This window comes from Anomaloglossus baeobatrachus, chromosome 4, assembly GCF_048569485.1.
Source record: "Anomaloglossus baeobatrachus isolate aAnoBae1 chromosome 4, aAnoBae1.hap1, whole genome shotgun sequence".
In the NCBI taxonomy this organism is placed as follows: Eukaryota; Metazoa; Chordata; class Amphibia; order Anura; family Aromobatidae; genus Anomaloglossus; species Anomaloglossus baeobatrachus.
This window is the reverse complement of record NC_134356.1, coordinates 407,043,571-407,062,818: the sequence shown is the minus strand read 5'-3', so window position 1 is coordinate 407,062,818 and position 19,248 is coordinate 407,043,571. Positions and strand designations below refer to the sequence as shown.

Here is a 19,248-nt window from a genome sequence, read left to right as displayed (position 1 = left end):
CAACATTTTGGAAATTGCATCCCTCTAGGAACTCCTGTTTGGGTGTAGTCATGATTGTAGTCTCAGTAAATCACCCATGGAGTTAAGGAGTTAAACGCAGTGAATATTGCAGAATTACAAATTGCAAATAATCCCTTGTCGTGCCCAGTACATTGTAATGCCCGTACAGACACGGCTCGTGTTTCTGAAGACACCTACCACGCATGTTAAGCAGACATGTGGACGTTAACTGTGATTTAGGCACATCGTGGTGCTCGGAGTGGATGAGGGGCATTAATTTATTTATTTTATTTTTTTTTTTGCTGAATTTTTTTTGGGGGGGCAGGGCATAGCTCTTGTCCAGAGTCTTTGTGCTACAAGTAACGTGGGAGCCCCTATATTTCCATTAACAGATGACAAACCTGAGCAGGGACTTTGCTTTTTGTGGTTTGAGTGAATGCTATTGATGGCCATTTTGGGTAAAAAAACACACTGGATCAGTTCACAATTATCCTGTACTCTATGCTGAGCATTTACATCAGGGTTTCCATCTACATCATCGAAATTCGTTTTCAGGTGAAACCCCTGACTGATCCATTCACTAAAATGAGGTAGCATAGTTACTCCAAACTCCATTTGCCCTCTCTGTTCCTTGCGGTCCGTCTTTTCAAAGGTGAACAAAACTTGTTGACCGCGCTTCTGTGCGCACCTTTAAAAGATGTGGCAAAGGCTGGATATTGTCAGATCACAGGCCAGACAGGAGTTCAAAATGACTCCCTTTGCCTCATTACAGTGAATTTTGTGTTGGGACTTTGTCTGAATCACGCTTTTCAGAGATTCACACTTAATCTCTGGTGTAAGCGTTCAGCGTAGAATGCAGGATAAATGTGAGCCTTAGGGTATCTGCGCACGCTGCATTTTTGGTTTGACAACAAAACTGCACCCTCTCGTAGACTTTGACAACTGTAATCACTGTGTTTGACAAAAAGTGGTAAAAACTCATATGACACGCCCACTAGGGCCCGTTTGGGGGACACTCAGAACCGGGCCGCGGTTCTGTTTAGGAGGAGGTCACGGCGGCAGGGCCCGACTCCGTGACCCTGACGGTGTCGGTTCAATGAGACGATATATTTACGGGGATGATTCTTCGTGCCACCACCTGCGGTATTCGGCCAAGTATGGCCGACACTGCTTAGACGAGACTGCTGGGGCACATAGTGATGCAGCTGAGATGGTACAGCTCCTCACAGGTGGAGCTGGGACTCCCAGGGCAACCGTAGGCAGTTATTAGCCAGTGAAATGTTGGGACAGCGCGGGTCTGGCGGCGCAGACAATAAGTCCAGGACACAGCAGGATGCAGTCACAAGTTCTTTACTCAGAGTTGTCAGTTCCAGATTATCATGTCAGGACGGTCAAATGCTGCCCATGGAGTGCTGAGTCCTGCGGTAACTAGATCCAGCCAATTCCAGGTAATTACGTCAGACCTGGAGGCAGGGCTCTGGAGTCTGTGTTCATTTTGTCGGAGTCTGTATAAAATGGACCGACTCCGACTCGTAAAATATATAATAAATTTGGTATAGTAGTTCAATGCAGAATGTGCTGAATATTTTTTTGATAGGAATTTGAGAAAGTTATGAAATGTCCCATAAATGTCTGTTCTATTCCTGATCTAAGGCTGCATTCACACACAGCGATTTTGCTGTGTTTTTTTTTGAGGATAAGTTTTTCAGCTGCAAAAGCAGATCAGTTTTTTAGAAAAACGCATCACCTGAAATGTTTTTGAGCTCATAAATTATGCTTTTGTCAAGGGAGGAATTTGGGTTGAAGACTGCTAACGGAGTCTTCGTTTGGGATATCAGAGAGGTGCCGTATTAGCTGTATACCAGTGCCGATATATCCATGTATCAGACAATGAAAACACAGACATGTTCTCCTTGAGTCAGCGTCATCCACTGACTCGTGTATTCTGATAGATCCAATTATACAGTAAGCATGAATAACCTTGACGCTAACCAGGGAGTACTTTTACTCCCCAATTTCTCACAGCACATGGCCTGCATCCCGTACATTCCTTCTGTGTGAACATTACTGATAACACTTTTGCAGCTTCACATTCTGGCTTCATCATCTTTGGTTAACTCCTTCATGACTATACAACTTTGAATTATACTATGGGTCCATGCGATGGCTACATAGATAATTATACAACTACATCTACATTTTGATTTACATACAGATATTCTTATTACGTTTAAACAAACATACTACAGCTCAGGTGACCTCCACACTTATAATAGCAAAAGCAGATTAGAAAAACGCCACAAACTGACTGCTCATTCTTTGAGGATCCGTTTTTGAGCTCTAAAAAGGAACCTCAAAAAAACAATGCTTCAAACATAAGTACAATTAAACTGATGAATGAGAGTAATGAACAACAGCTAGAAGAAAATTTAGGATTCAGTATGTGCGAGATGGAGCCACAGTTCTGTTCATGTACACTGCTGGCCAAAAGTATTGGCACCCCTGCAATTCTGTCAGAGAATACTCAGTTTCTTCTTGAAAATTATTGCAATCACAAATTCTTTGGTATTATTATCTTCATTTCATTTTGTCTTCAATGAAAAAAAAAACAAAAACAAATTTGTCATAAAGCCAAATTGGATATAATTCCACACCAAACATAAAATGGGGGGTAGACAAAAGTATTGCCACTGTTTTGAAAAATCATGTGATGCTTCTCTAATTTGTGTAATTAACAGCACCTGTAACTTACCTGTGGCACCTAACAGGTGTTGGCAATAACTAAATCACACTTGCAGCCAGTTGGCATGGATTAAGATTGACTCAACCTCTGTCCTGTGTCTTTGTGTGTACCACATTGAGCATGGAGAAAAGAAAGAAGACCAAAGAACTGTCTGAGGACTTGAGAATCCAAATTGTGAGGAAGCATGAGCAATCTCAAGGCTACAAGTCCATCTCCAAACACCTGAAAGTTCCTGTGTCTACGGTGCGCAGTGTCATCAAGTTTAAAGCCCATAGCACTGTGGCTAACCTCCCTAGATGTGGAAGGAAAAGAAAATTTGACGAGAGATTTCAACGCAAGATTTTTGGATGGTGGATAAAGAACCTCGACTAACATCCAAACAAGTTCAAGCTGCCCTGCAGCCCGAGGGTACAACAGTGTCAACCCGTACTATCCGTCGCTGTCTGAATGAAAAGGGACTGTATGGTAGGATACCCAGGAAGACCCCACTTTTTACCCCGAGACATAAAAAAGCCAGGCTGGAGTTTTCCAAAACTTACCTGAGAAAGCTTAGAACATTTTGGAAGAATGTTCTCTAGTCAGATGAGACAAAAGTAGAGCTTTTTGGGAAAAGCCATCAACATAGAGTTTACAGGAAAAAAAAGAGGCATTCAAATAAAAGAACACCGTCCCTACTGTCAAACATGGCGGAGGTTCCCTGATGTTTTGGGGTTCCTTTCCTGCCTCTGGCACTGCACTGCTTGACCGTGTGCATGGCATTATGAAGTCTGAAGACGACCAACACATTTTGCAGCATAATGTAGGGCCCAGTGTGAGAAAGCTGGGTCTTCCAGCAGGACAATGACCCAAAACACACTTCAAAAAGCACTAGAAAATGGTTTGAGAGAAAGCACTGGAGACTACTAAAGTGGCCAGCAATGAATCCAGACCTGAGTCCCATAGAACACCTGTGGAGAGATCTCAAAATGACAGTTTGGAGAAGGCCTCCTTCAAATCTCAGGGACCTGGAGCAGTTTGCCAAAGAAGAATGGTCTAAAATTCTAGGAGAGCATTGTAAGAAACTCATTGATGGTTACCGGAAGCGGTTGTTCGCAGTTATTTTGGCTAAAGGTTGTGCAACCAAGTATTAGGCTAAGGGTGCCAATACTTTTGTCTGGCCCATTTTTGGAGTTTTGTGTGAAATGATCAATGATTTCATTTTTGTTTCATTCTCTTTTGTTTTTTCATTGCAAGCAAAATAAATGAAGATAATAATAACAAATATGTGATTGCAATCATTTTCAAGAAGAAACTGAGTATTATCTGACAGAATTGCAGGGGTTCTATCAGAAAAATACCCATTCACTTTAGGTGACAAAGAAGGATTTTCTTTAAAAATATTATTTACTTTATTTGGATATAAAAAAGGGGGTCCTTTGACCCAAACATACAATACACCAAAACATGAACAACAATAATACATGAAACAAAAGACAATAGGTAGTCTCACCCACTTCAATAGGAACAGATAGAGACGTTTTTTTAGAGTGGATAACCATCAATAGTTTCACCTGGGAAAAGGTCAGTACTCAGAGAGACGGGTGAATCTATATCCTCTCCCTAGACTTCCCCTCAAAGCCGGTCCTTACCTAACAATGGAGCACATCCTAAGTTTTTCGATGCCCCCATTCCTCTGCGGCTTGCCCTTAGCAGACCCTTCTCTATCCCTCTAGTATAAAAATGTCTCAAAAAGTGGTGAGTACCACCATTATCTCTGGCACATCCACATTAACGAGGGTTAAATTGATAATGGCAAACAATAGTTATGAGGAAGAAACTATCCTTCAACGATCTTCCCCCAACAATTCGCTTAGAAAATGACCCTGTACTCCTGAGATATATATAACAGCTCATAAATAACAATAATTCAGAAATATGGAAATTATCCACTTATCTCCAAAACTGTCTTCTAGGTGCCTAGAGACCACCAAAAAAATCTTTAGATCGAGTCCATGTGATTACATTTCATCTTCACATGATCTCGTCAAGTCTTGCCCATCATGATCTTTTATCCAGAGTGCATGTAATTTTATTTCAATTATTCAAGAACTCATTTAATATCTCTCATCTCAACGCGTTTTGCTCCATACACAGTAGCCGACGGAGCTCATCAGGAGATTTTTTTTTCATTTTTCAACGAAGCATAATAGCCTGTTATAACAAAATCAATATCAGAGTCAAAAAACAGATTCATAATCCTTTTAATCCAAAAACCTAATAGTACATGTAATAGGAGAAGCTAATCCCCAGCAAGACAACCCCCATTATTTTATATACATAGAAGACCGACATAATAACTCATGTTTAGACAAACCAGTAATAGATTTAAATCATTTACCTTTTACTTTAGGTGTTCAAGCCTCCAGGGTCAGAGCGGTGTGACACACCATTGCTCTGACACTGGGGTTTAAATGGTGTAGAACCCTCCCTTTTCAATCCACATGACCTACTCCTGGTCACTCTATTGGACAAGGGTCACATAGGTTATAAACACTAAACTCGATAAGTCAGTCTGTCAATAGCTAGTACAAACATTTTTTAGCTAAATCGCTATAATTGCAAGCTTCTTAATATTAGCAAATTTCATCTAGTTCTTTTAATTAAACAAAGTCAGGGAGTCTCGCTATGTATACGGCGCCTGCGCGTTAGCGCCAGCCGAACCAGGAAGTTCCAGGTGGAACGCTCAATGCGTTCCACCTACTGCGCATGCGCCAAAGTAAAAGACCAATGCGCATGCGTCCAGACGTTCAATACGCCGTAAACCCAGTGCATTAGTCACATCCGGACCAGGAAGTCATTAGTGGAGCGCACAGTGCGTTCCACCTGCTGCCCATGCGCTAAAGTTAAAGGCCACTGCGCGTGCGTCCAGGAAACTCATAGCACTAACAGCCCAGCGTTTTTATTTATATTAGATTTATAGAAGCAGCCAGGCCCCAATAGTAAGGCTATCTAATATTAAGTCCCAGATGAGCAGTAGAAAACAATAATCTTTATATCTGCCCATACTCTATTTTACATCTTTTTTCGGCCGCTGCACTACCACAAAACGTCCACCAGAGGTCGGCAGTGTACATAGTCAATTCCTTACTAGAAAATGCAATAACTGTCAGTAATATCAGATATTTCTTAATTAATTTCTTTTTTATATATAAAGATAATTGCATAGAGTTTTTTGTCTAATCTTATTTACTTTTTTAGGGGGTGTAATATAGCCCAGCTAGGGGAAAAAACTTCAAAGCATGATGTTTATTAATTTTTCAAAAAATTAAAAATACTATGGGGTGACCTTTCCGGTCAATAACAACCCAGGCAGATTTTAATTGAAAAAACCGTCCTTAGCCTCTGTGCCGTAGACAGATAACCTCTCCTCCATGCACCACCACAACTACAAAAAACAATTAAAAACCAGCTGTTCATTCAGACCCTCAAGATTAGTGGATCTGAACCGATATATCCATTTACATTCCTTCTGAAGTAGAACTCTATTCCAATCTCCTTTTCTAGGTGAGGGGGGCACTTGTTCGATTGCTGAAAACTTAATGCTTTCCAAATCTCCTCCATGGGCTGACCTAACATGTCTGGATACTGAAGTGTCTCTTGAATTCCGGATGTCCCCCAGATGTTCCCCTATCCGCTTGCGAAATTCTCTTTTTTAGTTTTGCCTATGTAATTAAGGGGACAATTGCAGGTGATCAGGTAAATAACTCCTGTTGACCCACAGTTGACGAATTCCCGTGTCCGGTATACTTTACCCGTGGTGACACTCACTACTTCCTTCTTCTGTGCAACCCACTTGCAAAACTTACAGTGCCCACACCTAAAAGTCCCTATAGGTTTTCTGTCGAGCCATGTTCCAGGGGCTTTTGGGGCCTCATAGAAACTATGGACTAACCGATCCTTAAGGGCTCTCCCTTTCCTAAATGTCACCAGTGATCTAGACGGAATATAGTCCTGTAGACTTGGGTCCGCCCTAAGGATGCCCCAGTGTCTCCGTAAAACTGTCATCACTTCTTCACTACAGTTGTCAAAAGTACCAATCAACCGCACTATCTGTTCTGAGGTTTCTTTTGGCTTTGGGACAAGAAGATCTTGCCTATCTTTTTCAATTGCCCCTTTAAAAGCATTTATTAATACATCTGAGGGGTATCCTCGTTCGGAGAACCTAGTACGTAAGTCTTTTGCCTGATTATGAAAAGCAACATTTGATGAACAATTTCTCCTCAGTCTGAGGTACTGCCCTCTCGGGATCCCTCTTTTTAGAGCGGTTGGATGGTGACTTGACCAGTGAAGTAGGTTATTTGAAGCGGTAGGTTTGCGATGGACCTTAGTCTGTATAAATCCTCTTTCATCTTTACTTAGCACCACATCAAGGAAGGGTAATTCATTTTTATCGATCTCTGATGTAAAAAACAACCCAGCATTATTCTTGTTCTTATTTAATTCCTGAACAAAATCCCTAAACAGGTCCTGGGGGCCGGCCCATAGAATCAGAATATCATCTATGTACCGGCCCCAGAACAAAAGATGATCAGTCCATCTCGACATGTGTTCTTGGAAGACTAAAGTGTCCTCCCACCAGCCCAGGAACAAGTTGGCATAAGATGGGGCACATGAACACCCCATCGCTGTGCCCCTGAGCTGGTGGTAATCTTCCCCGTTAAAAATGAAATAATTGTGGGTTAACACATGTTCGAGAAGGTCCAGCACAAAAAGGTTATGCCTTTCAAATTGAACACCCCTGCAGGGGTGCCAATACTTTTGGCCAGCACTGTAACTGAGGAACAAACAGATATTACAACAGAAGAACAGCAAAATATTTAGAATTAGATGATCTTGTTGAAGCTGCTTCAAAACATTTTCATATTCATCAGATGTGCTGCGTTGTGCACAAGCTGCAGTTGGCAATAAGAGATAGTCTGCAAGACGGACATGCTGGAAATCTGATTGGAAAAGTGAGAAAATTGGTTATTGTCGCCAGAACCCCTAAAATTGATTCCATCTTGAAGAGATGTGCTGGGAAAAGGGCAATTGTCGATCAAGCCACTCGGTGAGGCAGCACTGATTTAATGATTGAGCGAATGCTTGAACTAAAACGGTTTCTTATAGATATGGCGAACCCTCAGGTAACCCTAAATGAAGGTCAATGAACACAGGTGGCTGAATTGAAGGAATTGCTTTATCACCCATTTACCGTGACTAAAAAATTACAAGCTGAGGATTTAACTCCTGGCACTTTGATAAGGGAGTGGAAGAACTTGCTATTTTGCCTCTCCCAAAGAGGAGGTTTAATTGCAGATGGCATTTCTGCTTCAATGAAACAGAGAGAAACAGCTATTAAAAAATAAAATTCTTCTGGCAGCTGTTTGTGAACCCAAGTCCTTGTATACTGCTTGGTGATCCACCGCTTACTAGAGGAAAAGCAGCTCTGACTGAGGTAGCAGTTAGGATACGTGACCTACAGGATTGCCAGGTGTAAGAGGACTTGGGGCCTGACAGTGCTACTGCAGCCATATCTTCATCCTCATCAGATGAGGAGTTTAACTTTGACAAGTATTTGGATGACATGGAGCAGCAAAGCATTGCCGCAAGGAAAAAGATTTTACTCCGTCTCCTATAGCAGCAGATTGACCAGATTTCAGCAAAATTTTTCACTTGCTCTCAAAAAAATAGGAAAATTCAACCGTTCATCAAAACTGACTGTGCATGAGGCAATTCCTTTATACCCGGAAATTGTTAGAGATGTTGCCCATGTGGTTACGGCTTTGCCTCCAACCCAAGTTACTGTGGAGAGGTTGTTCTCTAGCCTTAAAATTATTAGGTCAGATTTGAGGTCATCAATGAAGGAGGATCTGATGGAGGCAATTCTACTTCTTACAACAAATTGATAGACTGCACAAGTAGTGTTATTTAGTACTAGAAGGTGGCCCGATTCTAACGCATCGGGTATTCTAGAATTTATTGTGTAGTTAATGTATGATATTTGTTTATATATATATATATATATTCGTATTTATCGTATTTATCGTATTTTTCGGACTATAAGACGCACCGGACTATAAGACGCACCCTGGTTTTCGAGGAGGAAAATGGAAAAATAAAACTTTAAGCAAAAAATGTGGTCATGACACACTGTTATGGGGCGAGGATCTGCTGCTGAAACTGTTATGGGGGTAATGTCCCCAAATTCTCTACTAAGCTACCCCATCCTGGTAATGATCCTCCTGCCTTGTATATGATCCTGCTATAAACCCCCATCCAGCCTGTTCACATACCCCCCCCCCCATCCAGCCTGTTCACATCCCTCCCCCCCATCCAGCCTGTTCACATCCCCCCCCCCATCCAGCCTGTTCACATCCCCCCCCCATCCAGCCTGTTCACATCCCCCCCCATCCAGCCTGTTCACACCCCCCCCCCCCATCCAGCCTGTTCACATCCCCCCCCATCCAGCCTGTTCACATCCCCCCCCCCCATCCAGCCTGTTCACATCCCCCCCCCCATCCAGCCTGTTCACATCCCCCCCCCATCCAGCCTGTTCACATCCCCCCCCCCCATCCAGCCTGTTCACATCCCCCCCATCCAGCCTGTTCACATCCCCCCCCCCATCCAGCCTGTTCACATCCCCCCCATCCAGCCTGTTCACATCCCCCCCCCCCCCATCCAGCCTGTTCACATCCCCCCCCCCCCCATCTAGCCTGTTCACATCCCCCCCCCCCCATCCAGCCTGTTCACATCCCCCCCCCCCCATCCAGCCTGTTCACATCCCCCCCCCCCATCCAGCCTGTTCACATCCCCCCCCCCCATCCAGCCTGTTCACATCCCCCCCCATCCAGCCTGTTCACATCCCCCCCCCCATCCAGCCTGTTCACATCCCCCCCCCCCATCCAGCCTGTTCACATCCCCCCCCATCCAGCCTGTTCACATCCCCCCCCCATCCAGCCTGTTCACATCCCCCCCATCCAGCCTGTTCACATCCCCCCCCATCCAGCCTGTTCACATCCCCCCCCCATCCAGCCTGTTCACATCCCCCCCCCCATCCAGCCTGTTCACATCCCCACCCCCATCCAGCCTGTTCACATCCCCACCCCCATCCAGCCTGTTCACATCCCCCCCCCCCCCCCATCCAGCCTGTTCACATCCCCCCCCCATCCAGCCTGTTCACATCCCCCCCCATCCAGCCTGTTCACATCCCCCCCCATCCAGCCTGTTCACATCCCCCCCCCCCCATCCAGCCTGTTCACATCCCCCCCCCCCATCCAGCCTGTTCACATCCCCCCCCCCCCCATCCAGCCTGTTCACATCCCCCCCCCCCCCCCATCCAGCCTGTTCACATCCCCCCCCCATCCAGCCTGTTCACATACCACCCCCCCCATCCAGCCTGTTCACATACCACCCCCCCCCCATCCAGCCTGTTCACATACCACCCCCCCCCCCATCCAGCCTGTTCACATACCCCCCCCCCCCCCCATCCAGCCTGTTCATATACTCCCCCCATCGTGCTCATATACCATCCTGGTATATGGCCTGTATCCTATAGCACAGAGAGAAAAAATAAACGTTTATACTCCCCTTTTCCTCACTCCCTGCAGCACCGATCATCTTCCTCTCTGGCACGCTGACCTGTGTGTGTGGAGCCGTTCGTTCCCCTGCTGCACGCGATGTCTTCCTGTCTGTGCCGGTCAGCTGACCAGCTCAGCACAGATCAGCTGACCGGCACAGATCAGATGACCGGCACAGACAGGAAGACATCGCGTGCAGCAGGGGGACGGCTCCACACACGGGGACGGGTGAGTGCACTGATTCACTGCACCCCGCGCTGGTAATGACGCGCGGGGGGCAGTGAATACAGCCGCACATGATCACTCCAGGCTGTAGTTGCCAGGGGTGATCATGCGGCCGGCTCTTTGCTATGCGCGCGTCCCCGCTCGTCCTCCCGTCCACCTGTCAGCGCCGGCTTCTGCGCTGAGAGATGGCCGGGAGGATGGGCGTGCATATGTAATGAGCGGGCCCACGTGGTCACGGCAGGCGCTGCTGCTGCCTGCTCGTGCCCCCGATGACCTGCAGCACCCTCATTCCCAGCCGCAGCCCTATAGTCAGACCATAAGACGCACCCCCAACTTTCCCCCAACATTTGGGGGAAAAAAAGTGCGTCTTATGGTCCGAAAAATACGGTATATATATATATATATATATATATTTTTGTGTGTAGTTGTCAAGTGTTTGTGTAGGGCGCTGTAAATGTTCTGGGTGTTGTCTGGGTGGGTGTGTGAGAGTGGTGGTGTTTGTGTGTTTCGTTGTGTGTGTTGCGTTGTTTGTGGAGCGCTCTGTGTCTGCAGTGTTGTCTGTGTGTGGTGCTGTGTGTGTTGCGCAGTTTATGTGGGTGTTGGTGTGGGGTGCGTGTATGTGTTTTGGGGGGAGGTATGTTTTGTGCAATGTGTGTGTGTTGCGCGGTATATGCGTATATTTGTGTGTGTGTGTGCGGGGTTTGTGTGTGTGTGTGTTTGTGTAGGGGGGTGTTTGTGGTTCCCAGTGTGTGTGTGTTTTGGGGGGAGGTGTGCACCCCCAATCGTGCTCCATCCCCCATGCGAACCCCCCCATCGTGTTTCATCCCCCCCATTCTGGGCACCCCCCATCGTTTTTCATTCCCCCCCATTCTGGGCACCCCCCATCATGGTCCACCCCCCATGCTGCACCCCCTATCGTGCTGCATCCCCCATGCTTCACCCCCCATCGTGCTCCATCCCCCATGCTTCAAACCCCTCAGAGAGGAGTATAATGGGAGTTGTCCTGGGGGGGGAGGTGTACAGGTGCCCAACGTGTGAGGGGGCGTGGCCTAGCGCCATAGTGTGAGGGGGCGTGGCCTAGCGCCATAGTGTGAGGGGGCGTGGCCTAGCGCCATAGTGTGAGGGGGCGTGGCCTAGCGGCATAGTGTGAGGGGGCGTGGCCTAGCGCCATAGTGTGAGGGGGCGTGGCCTAGCGCCATAGTGTGAGGGGGCGTGGCCTAGCGCCATAGTGTGAGGGGGCGTGGCCTAGCGCCGTCGTGTGGGGGTGTTGCCTAGCGCCGTCGTGTGGGGGCGTGGCCTAGCGCCGTCGTGGGGGTGTGGCCTAGCGCCGTCGTGGGGGCGTGGCCTAGCGCCATAGTGTGGGGGCGTGGCCTAGCGCCGTCGTGTGGGGGCGTGGCCTAGCGCCATAGTGTGGGGGCGTGGCCTAGCCAAACGGCCAATCCATGCGGGGGGCGGGGACAGGCCGAGCCCAGCGGCCAATTTGACGGTTGTCACTGTAAGGACACAATTTTGGAGCAAGACAGACAGAATAAGGGAATTATATATATAGATATTTTTGCTGAAAACTGTTACCGTTTTTACTGATATAATATATAATATATATTTATTTATTATATTTATATATTTAAATTTAATTCAGCGTTTATTATTTATAGGAAAACATTTTTTTTTCTAAGTTTATTAGTCTGACCCTAGGCAAAATTGGGGGTGTTGCCTGAAAATCTAGCTGCAGAATTATAGGAATATTGGGTTTGAGCGCTAACCATTGTCCTTTGGATAATTTTCTATAGTGTATTACATATACAATTTGTATTAGTTTTTTGTGTTCTAAAGTTGTATTGCAATATATATATATATTTTGTTTTATCTAAATATGTTGATTACATTTTTCACTTAAATATAACTGGGAGTCGTGGAGTCAGTCGATGCAAGGGAAATTGAGGAGTCTGAGTCGCAGGTTTGGCTTACCCACTCCGCAGCGCGTCTGGAGGGGTTTTTGTGGGGGTTAATAAAGTGGTGAAAGAGGATGCTTTTTTGTCTTTTCTTTAAAATAAAGGATTTTTTGGGTGTTTGTTTTAACTTTTGATTCCGGATTAGTAATGGGGGGTGTCTCATAGATACCTGCCATTACTAAGCTAAAGCTTAGTAATGGGGGGTGTCTCATAGACACCTGCCATTACTAAGCTAAAGCTTAGTGGCTGCTATGGGCTGATATTAACACCTTATTACCCCGATTGCCACCGCATCAGCGTAATCTGGAAGAGCCCGGGACTGTCGCATCTAATGGATGCAGCAATTCTGCGCGGCTGCTGGCTGATATCTTTAGGCTGGGGGGGCTCCCAATAATGTGGGTCTCCTCAGCCTGAGAATGCCAGCGCTCAGCTGTGAGACTTTTTATCTTGGCTGGGTATCAAAATTGGAAAGGTGGCGGGTGGGTGCACGCCATTTTTTAAATTTCTTTTACTGTACGATGTAGACCCACCCACCGACGGCTGTGATTGGTGAATGCAACCAATCACAGACAAGAAACAGTGAATATGTATGAGCCTAATAGCAGGTTGGGAGTAAGAATGAGAGGCCTTGGGAACAGTGTGGCTGACGTGCCAGCGATCGGTGAGTATGAAGCGGAGAGAGAGAGAGACAGATTTTCACTCCTGCAATGTTTTTGTTTTTTGTTTTGTTTTTTTTTAAATCCTGGAGCAAAGTGGGTGACCAGCGTTTTTTGTGACAAGAACGCAGGTACATCGCATACAAAACACAACCCATCCGTTTTGCATCCCCTCATTGAGTTCTTTGGGTGACAAAACGTGACAAATGCAAAAAGAATGAAAATGCTGCTTTTTTTTTTTTTTTTTTTTTTTTGGTCAAAGACTGACAAATATTTGACAACGCTGACAAAAAACTGCAATGTGCGCTTTCAAATTTTGATTTTTGATTTGTCATAGACTTTGCTGGGGAAGCAAAAGCATGCAGTTTGTCATTGACACAGTGCAGTTTAAAACTTAAAGAAAGATGTGACGTGCGCACATGGCCTTACTCTGAGCTTTGGGAGGCAGAATGAACAAATCAACAGCAGTTGAAGCATTGTCTTTATTTTTTACGCTTTTCACCTAGCGGTATAAGTGTTTAGGTGGCTTTGTTCAGTCAGTGTAATTACAGTGATCTCAGATTTGGACCATTTATTTATATATATATATATATATATATATATATATATATATATAATTTTTTTTTTTTTTAAGATTTGGCTACTATGACACTAAACCCTTTTTTTAGATGGGGGTGGGAGTGCACTATATATTATATTTTTGCCTCCCTGTGCTATACTGAATGCTAGAGTAGGCACTGTCCATGGCAAGTAAGCAGAACCTTATTAGAATACATTCACACGTTGCATTGAAAACAATGAAAAATTACATTTTCAGCTAAAATGTTGCTTTAGCCTTAAAGTTCTCATTTTCACAAGCTGTATTGAGATAATCCAAATAAAAAGTTCTACTGAACATGCTGATACCCCATATGTAGTCAGACTGTATTTGGGCACCGAAGGGAGGGAGCGCTATTTGACCTCTGACTTGACGTTGGTCGATTCTCCATCGTTGCTATGGCTGAACCTCTCGATTATTGGTGGGTTCAGCTGACATAAGTCTAATGTGTATGGGAGCCTTTAAGGTGCCGCAATGACTGAAGATTAATTTAAAAAAAAGTCATTGTTTTTTTTTCTTTGTTCCTACTGGCTGATCGCTTATCACTACAATGATAATTATAATCCGAACCTTTTCATTCTATACAGGCAAGTGTATAGGAGATTTTCTTTTTATATTGTGTAATAATTTTGTTTCCCACTAGATGGCAGTGTTTCACTGTAGTCAGTATTTGGCTAGCACTGCATACAGACTGTAGTGTGATCTTTCTGTTGCCCTTACTCAGGACTTGTCAATAAGGGAAAATGGTTACTTCAATCAGGCCATAGATGTTGAAGCTGTAATACAAGATATAAAACAAACACATGCTGGGATACTCAAAGATCTTCAGGGAGCAGAAGGGTGTGGCAGCCTCTGCCCATCCCTTAAATGAAGCGTCATCAGTGATGCTCATTTCCGTGGCTGCTCTATCCCTGCGCCCTGTTTTTATGTGATTTGCACAGTGACAACGCACTTTATGTTGCTACCTCAGATCAGTAAAACCCGCAAGAGAGCAATACCCACTCATTGTTAGAGTGCTCGGTTGCTCTGTGGTGTTCAGAGAGCAACAATGCAGCCTCTGCCCCTAATGACGCTTCGTTTGAGTATCCCAGCATGCACTAACAGAAAGTAGGGGAAAAAAATTCTGTAGAAGTTAGTGTAGTGAGAGAAGTATAGGAAAACATTTTTATCAAGCCACATTAGCAAATTAGTTTAGATAAAAAAAATTTCCACCTTCGGACCACCCCTTTAATAAATAGTATGCAATATGTTCATAGTTGTGTCAGAGGCTACCCTGAAAGTGAGGTTCCGATGCGTGTGCAATACAGCCAACAGGCTTTCCTTCAGTCAAAACTATGCCACTGGTGTGCCAAAAGGATTGTCAAGTCAACAAAGTGCCTCTCGGCCTAGATGCCCCGTAATCAGCATAATTTGGGTCACTTATAGCATTTATACCTAAAATTGGTGTAAAACAAAAGTTTCAAATTATGGCCCTTCCCACAAGTATGCCATAATTTGCATCGGTTTCCTCTTCCACTCATGACACTTAACTTAAAGGGGGGTAGGAGGGGAAAAAAAGGTAGAGTGAGCCATACAAAGCCTCATAAACTATAATGTACACAGTGTGGCATACATTACAGTATAGTACAAATCTACGCCAGCCCGTGGCCAGAGCAGATTGGTATTTGTCCCATGCACTGCAATGCCCCTGATTTCAGAGGCCTGCTCTTCTTCTTCATGGAAACCACACTGGCATAATACATTCCTGATTTCTTACGCTGACGTCATGCCAGAAGAGCATCGACTTCTCTTCCACTCTGCTCTGTTGATGAGTCGACTGTTGATGTCATGATGGACATTCAGCTCAGTCCCACCATGTTGACAGAGCAGCTCTAAAGAAGAAAAGTTCTGGCTCCGGGTAGAACAGGCAAGAAGTTGGCGTCCTGTTAGTTTTTAAACTCATTGTGAAAATAAAAAATACTTTGTCTTGTTAAATACCGGTTATGGCGTCCTTTGCTGTTCTGATTTCCTTTCGGATCATCCACCCGATGCATTCAGTGATTAGAGCGCACTCCTAGGGCAGCTGGACTGTACTGTATTGCACATCACTGCACCACTTATGTACCAGAGGATCCTGGGGACCCGACTGAGCACCTAAAGATGCATTTATACTGCACAATTCTCCTGCAGTCTAAACTGGCTGTCGATCACCAAACAAGTACAATCCTCATTTCATTTGTTTTGTGAAATTATCTTTTCATTTCCACAAGACGATTGTTTCCGGCAGTGCATAACCCTGTGTAAACCATGTCAGCCTATGGACTTCTGAAGTGAGATCGGCCTGTGTGATCAGGCTATTAAATGACCTACAAATGTGCTGGAACTAGGTGGTCTTTTAACGCTGCACATCGCACAGTAAAGATTGGCTGCATATTAGGTGTGCAATGAAATATTATCAGAAGAACACCAGAGGGCACCATAGTAAAGTAATAAATACTGGAGCATTTTCTCCAAGGGGTCATCTAATCTAAAGTTTCAAATCTGCAGTCACCCTGTGTCTTCAGACGTATGCGTCCCCACATTGCACGCACTGCGAGGTATCTCCGGCACTGGGAGCCGGCAAGCTCGTCAATGTGACTTTTATAGCACGGGGCGATTCAGCAGTCACATAGATCTGTACAGGGAGGTGGGACATGGCTAATCTACCCAGAGAGATTGTCTCAAGTGTAAGGGTACCTTCACACTTAGCGATGCAGCAGCGATCCGACCAGCGATCTGACCTGGTCAGGATCGCTGCTGCATCGCTACATGGTCGCTGGTGAGCTGTCAAACAGGCAGATCTCACCAGCGACCAGTGAACAGCCCCCAGCCAGCAGCGACGTGCAAGCGACGCTGCGCTTGCACGGAGCTGCCGTCTGGAAGCTGCGGAGACTGGTAACTAAGGTAAACATCGGGTATGGTTACCCGATGTTTACATTAGTTACCAGCGCACAGCTGTGTGTGCAGGGAGCAGGGAGCCGCGCACACTGAGCGCTGGCTCCTTGCTCTCCTACCATAGCTACAGTACACATCGGGTTAATTAACCCGATGTGTAATGCAGCTACATGTGCAGAGAGCAGGGAGCCGCGCACACTGCTTAGCGCTGGCTCCTTGCTCTCCTAGCTGCTGTACACATCGGGTTAATTAACCCGATGTGTACAGCAGCTACATGTGCAGAGAGCCGGAGCCGGCAGCACAGGCAGCGTGAGAGCTGCAGATGCTGGTAACTAAGGTAAATATCGGGTAACCACCTTGGTTACCCGATGTTTATCTTGGATACAGCTTACCTCAGCTGTCAGACGCCGGCTCCTGCTCCCTGCTCGCTTCATTTGTCGCTCTCTTGCTGTCACACACAGCGATCTGTGTGTCACAGCGGGAGAGCGGCTTTGAAGAAAACGAACCAGGGCTGTGTGTAACGAGCAGCGATCTCGCAGCAGGGGCCAGATCGCTGCTCAGTGTCACACACAGCGAGATCGCTAATGAGGTCACTGCTGCGTCACAAAAAGCGTGACTCAGCAGCGATCTCGGCAGCGATCTCGCTGTGTGTGAAGCACCCCTAATGTGGGTAAGGCCGAGGTCAGGCGGCCGTATAACTCAATCACAGTGCACACACTGACTTGAGCCTGACCACTTCATGTATGTCTATGCAGCTCTCACACTCGTGTCAAGAAAGCCACGGTCAGTGCATGTAAAGCGATGCGATCCTCGTCCGTGTTAGGTTGTGTGCACGCTGTTTTTATATATATATATATATATATATATATATATATATATATATATATATATATATCTCTCTCGCAGATTTTAATCAATCTGCAAGGGAAACTGCATCTCAGGAAATGCTATGAGACTTCTGAACGTGTGCACATGTTGCAGATTTTTTTCCTTGCAGATTTTGGTTCAGAAAAAATACTGCCCCAAACCATTGACATGTCAGTTATTTATGTTGTGTTTTATTTTTATTTTTTCATTTTTTTTCTTCACCGCTTTTCCTATCTCAATGCATAAAAAGTTTGTGTTTTTTTTTTTTTGTTTTTTTTTTTGTTTCCCCCGCAGTGTTTTTTCCTGTTAAGGGATGCAGTTTTAGGTGCAGGAAATCTGCAGTGTGGGATCATACCCTTAATACAGCGCTCTGACCCCGGCTCATTCTCTGAAGTCCTTGCATTATTTACTATTAAGCTGTTTTCTTCTTTCTTCTCCCAGACAGTCGCTCAGAAGAGGGAGCTCCTTCACGTTTCTGACTCCAAGCACACAATGGGATTTTACACTGGTTAGTACTGTCTGCCCGTACTGCTGTAGTCTACGTGTGAGTGTATGGATGTAGGTATGTGTTCATTACAGTCTTTTTCTCCAGGATACTGGCGTAAAAGCTGTGAGAAGTCACATAATCTTGGCACAACTCAAGGCTGCGCTAAAATTTTCCAACTTCTAGCGACCTCGTGCCATTTTTGCACTGCTCCGACAAAGTGGGCATAGTCAGGATAAGGGCCTGTCAACCGCCGCTCGTCAAATTCATGGCGTTCGCTACACCACAAATCCAGCAGGGACTGGAGTAGGATGTGTAGCGAGGTGTACAGAGGTGAACGCCAGTTGTGCTGGAGTCAGACACTCCTGATTAGTGAGAGGCATTTGCTGCTTCATAATTCGGGACCGTCTGACTCCAGCACATGTCCTCATCCTCATCATGAATCTGACCCAATATGTGTATTTTTCTTAGTTTTATATCTCTGGCAACTTTTGACATTTTTGTGTGATTTCTTCATTGTGTGTAAAGAATCTTGTAAATATTGTCTGTATGTAGCGACTGCAACTAATGTCAAGGAGTACAGTGTGCAGAGATCTCGTGCTTTGTATACATGTAAATCTGGCATAGAGAGGGTTTTCTTTCCGTGTGTATAATGGCTAACATCTGTACACCATTGCTGAAAGCCTGATTCTAGACGGCGGTCATCAGCAGTGACTCACTTTATTCTCTTTAAATGCCTAAACCTAATCCAGATGTTGTCTAGCGTTTTCTCCTCCTAACTGAATCTGCAGATGTGTTTATGTCTACAACCGCAGGGCTGGTTATTCCCTGTCTAGTTCAGCACTACTAGACCTTTTCCATTTTACTACGCAGAATAAAATTTCCATAACAAAATCGATGTGATCTGTTCCCATTGATGGTGATATTCCTAATAGTAATATATGGAAGTGCCAGCTGTATAGTACCATAATAGTCTGCAAAGTCACATCTAACCACATCTACCTGACTGTTTTATTTCTGTGTAGTGTTTATACTCATCAGGCCTCGTTGAGACTTCTGTAGTTATCACTGATAGACCACATGCCCATTACAATGTGAGGCCGTTCTGATGTAGGTGCTTTTTTTATTGACCTCATGGTTTTTGGTTTGTTTTGTTTTTTAATCTGGATCATGGATGGAAATCACTCACCCAAGTCTATGGTTCAGTCAACATCA

At 45.1% G+C, this 19,248-nt stretch overlaps 1 protein-coding gene across 1 annotated transcript in view; it reads left to right on the top strand.

The window, feature by feature from the left end:
* Positions 1-19,248, top strand: part of NET1 (neuroepithelial cell transforming 1) — a 79,428-nt gene that overhangs the window by 22,794 nt on the left and 37,386 nt on the right. The window contains exon 2 of the mRNA XM_075345343.1: positions 17,991-18,057. Coding sequence (XP_075201458.1) covers positions 17,991-18,057 — 67 coding nt within the window. The remainder of the gene's footprint in view (positions 1-17,990; positions 18,058-19,248) is intronic.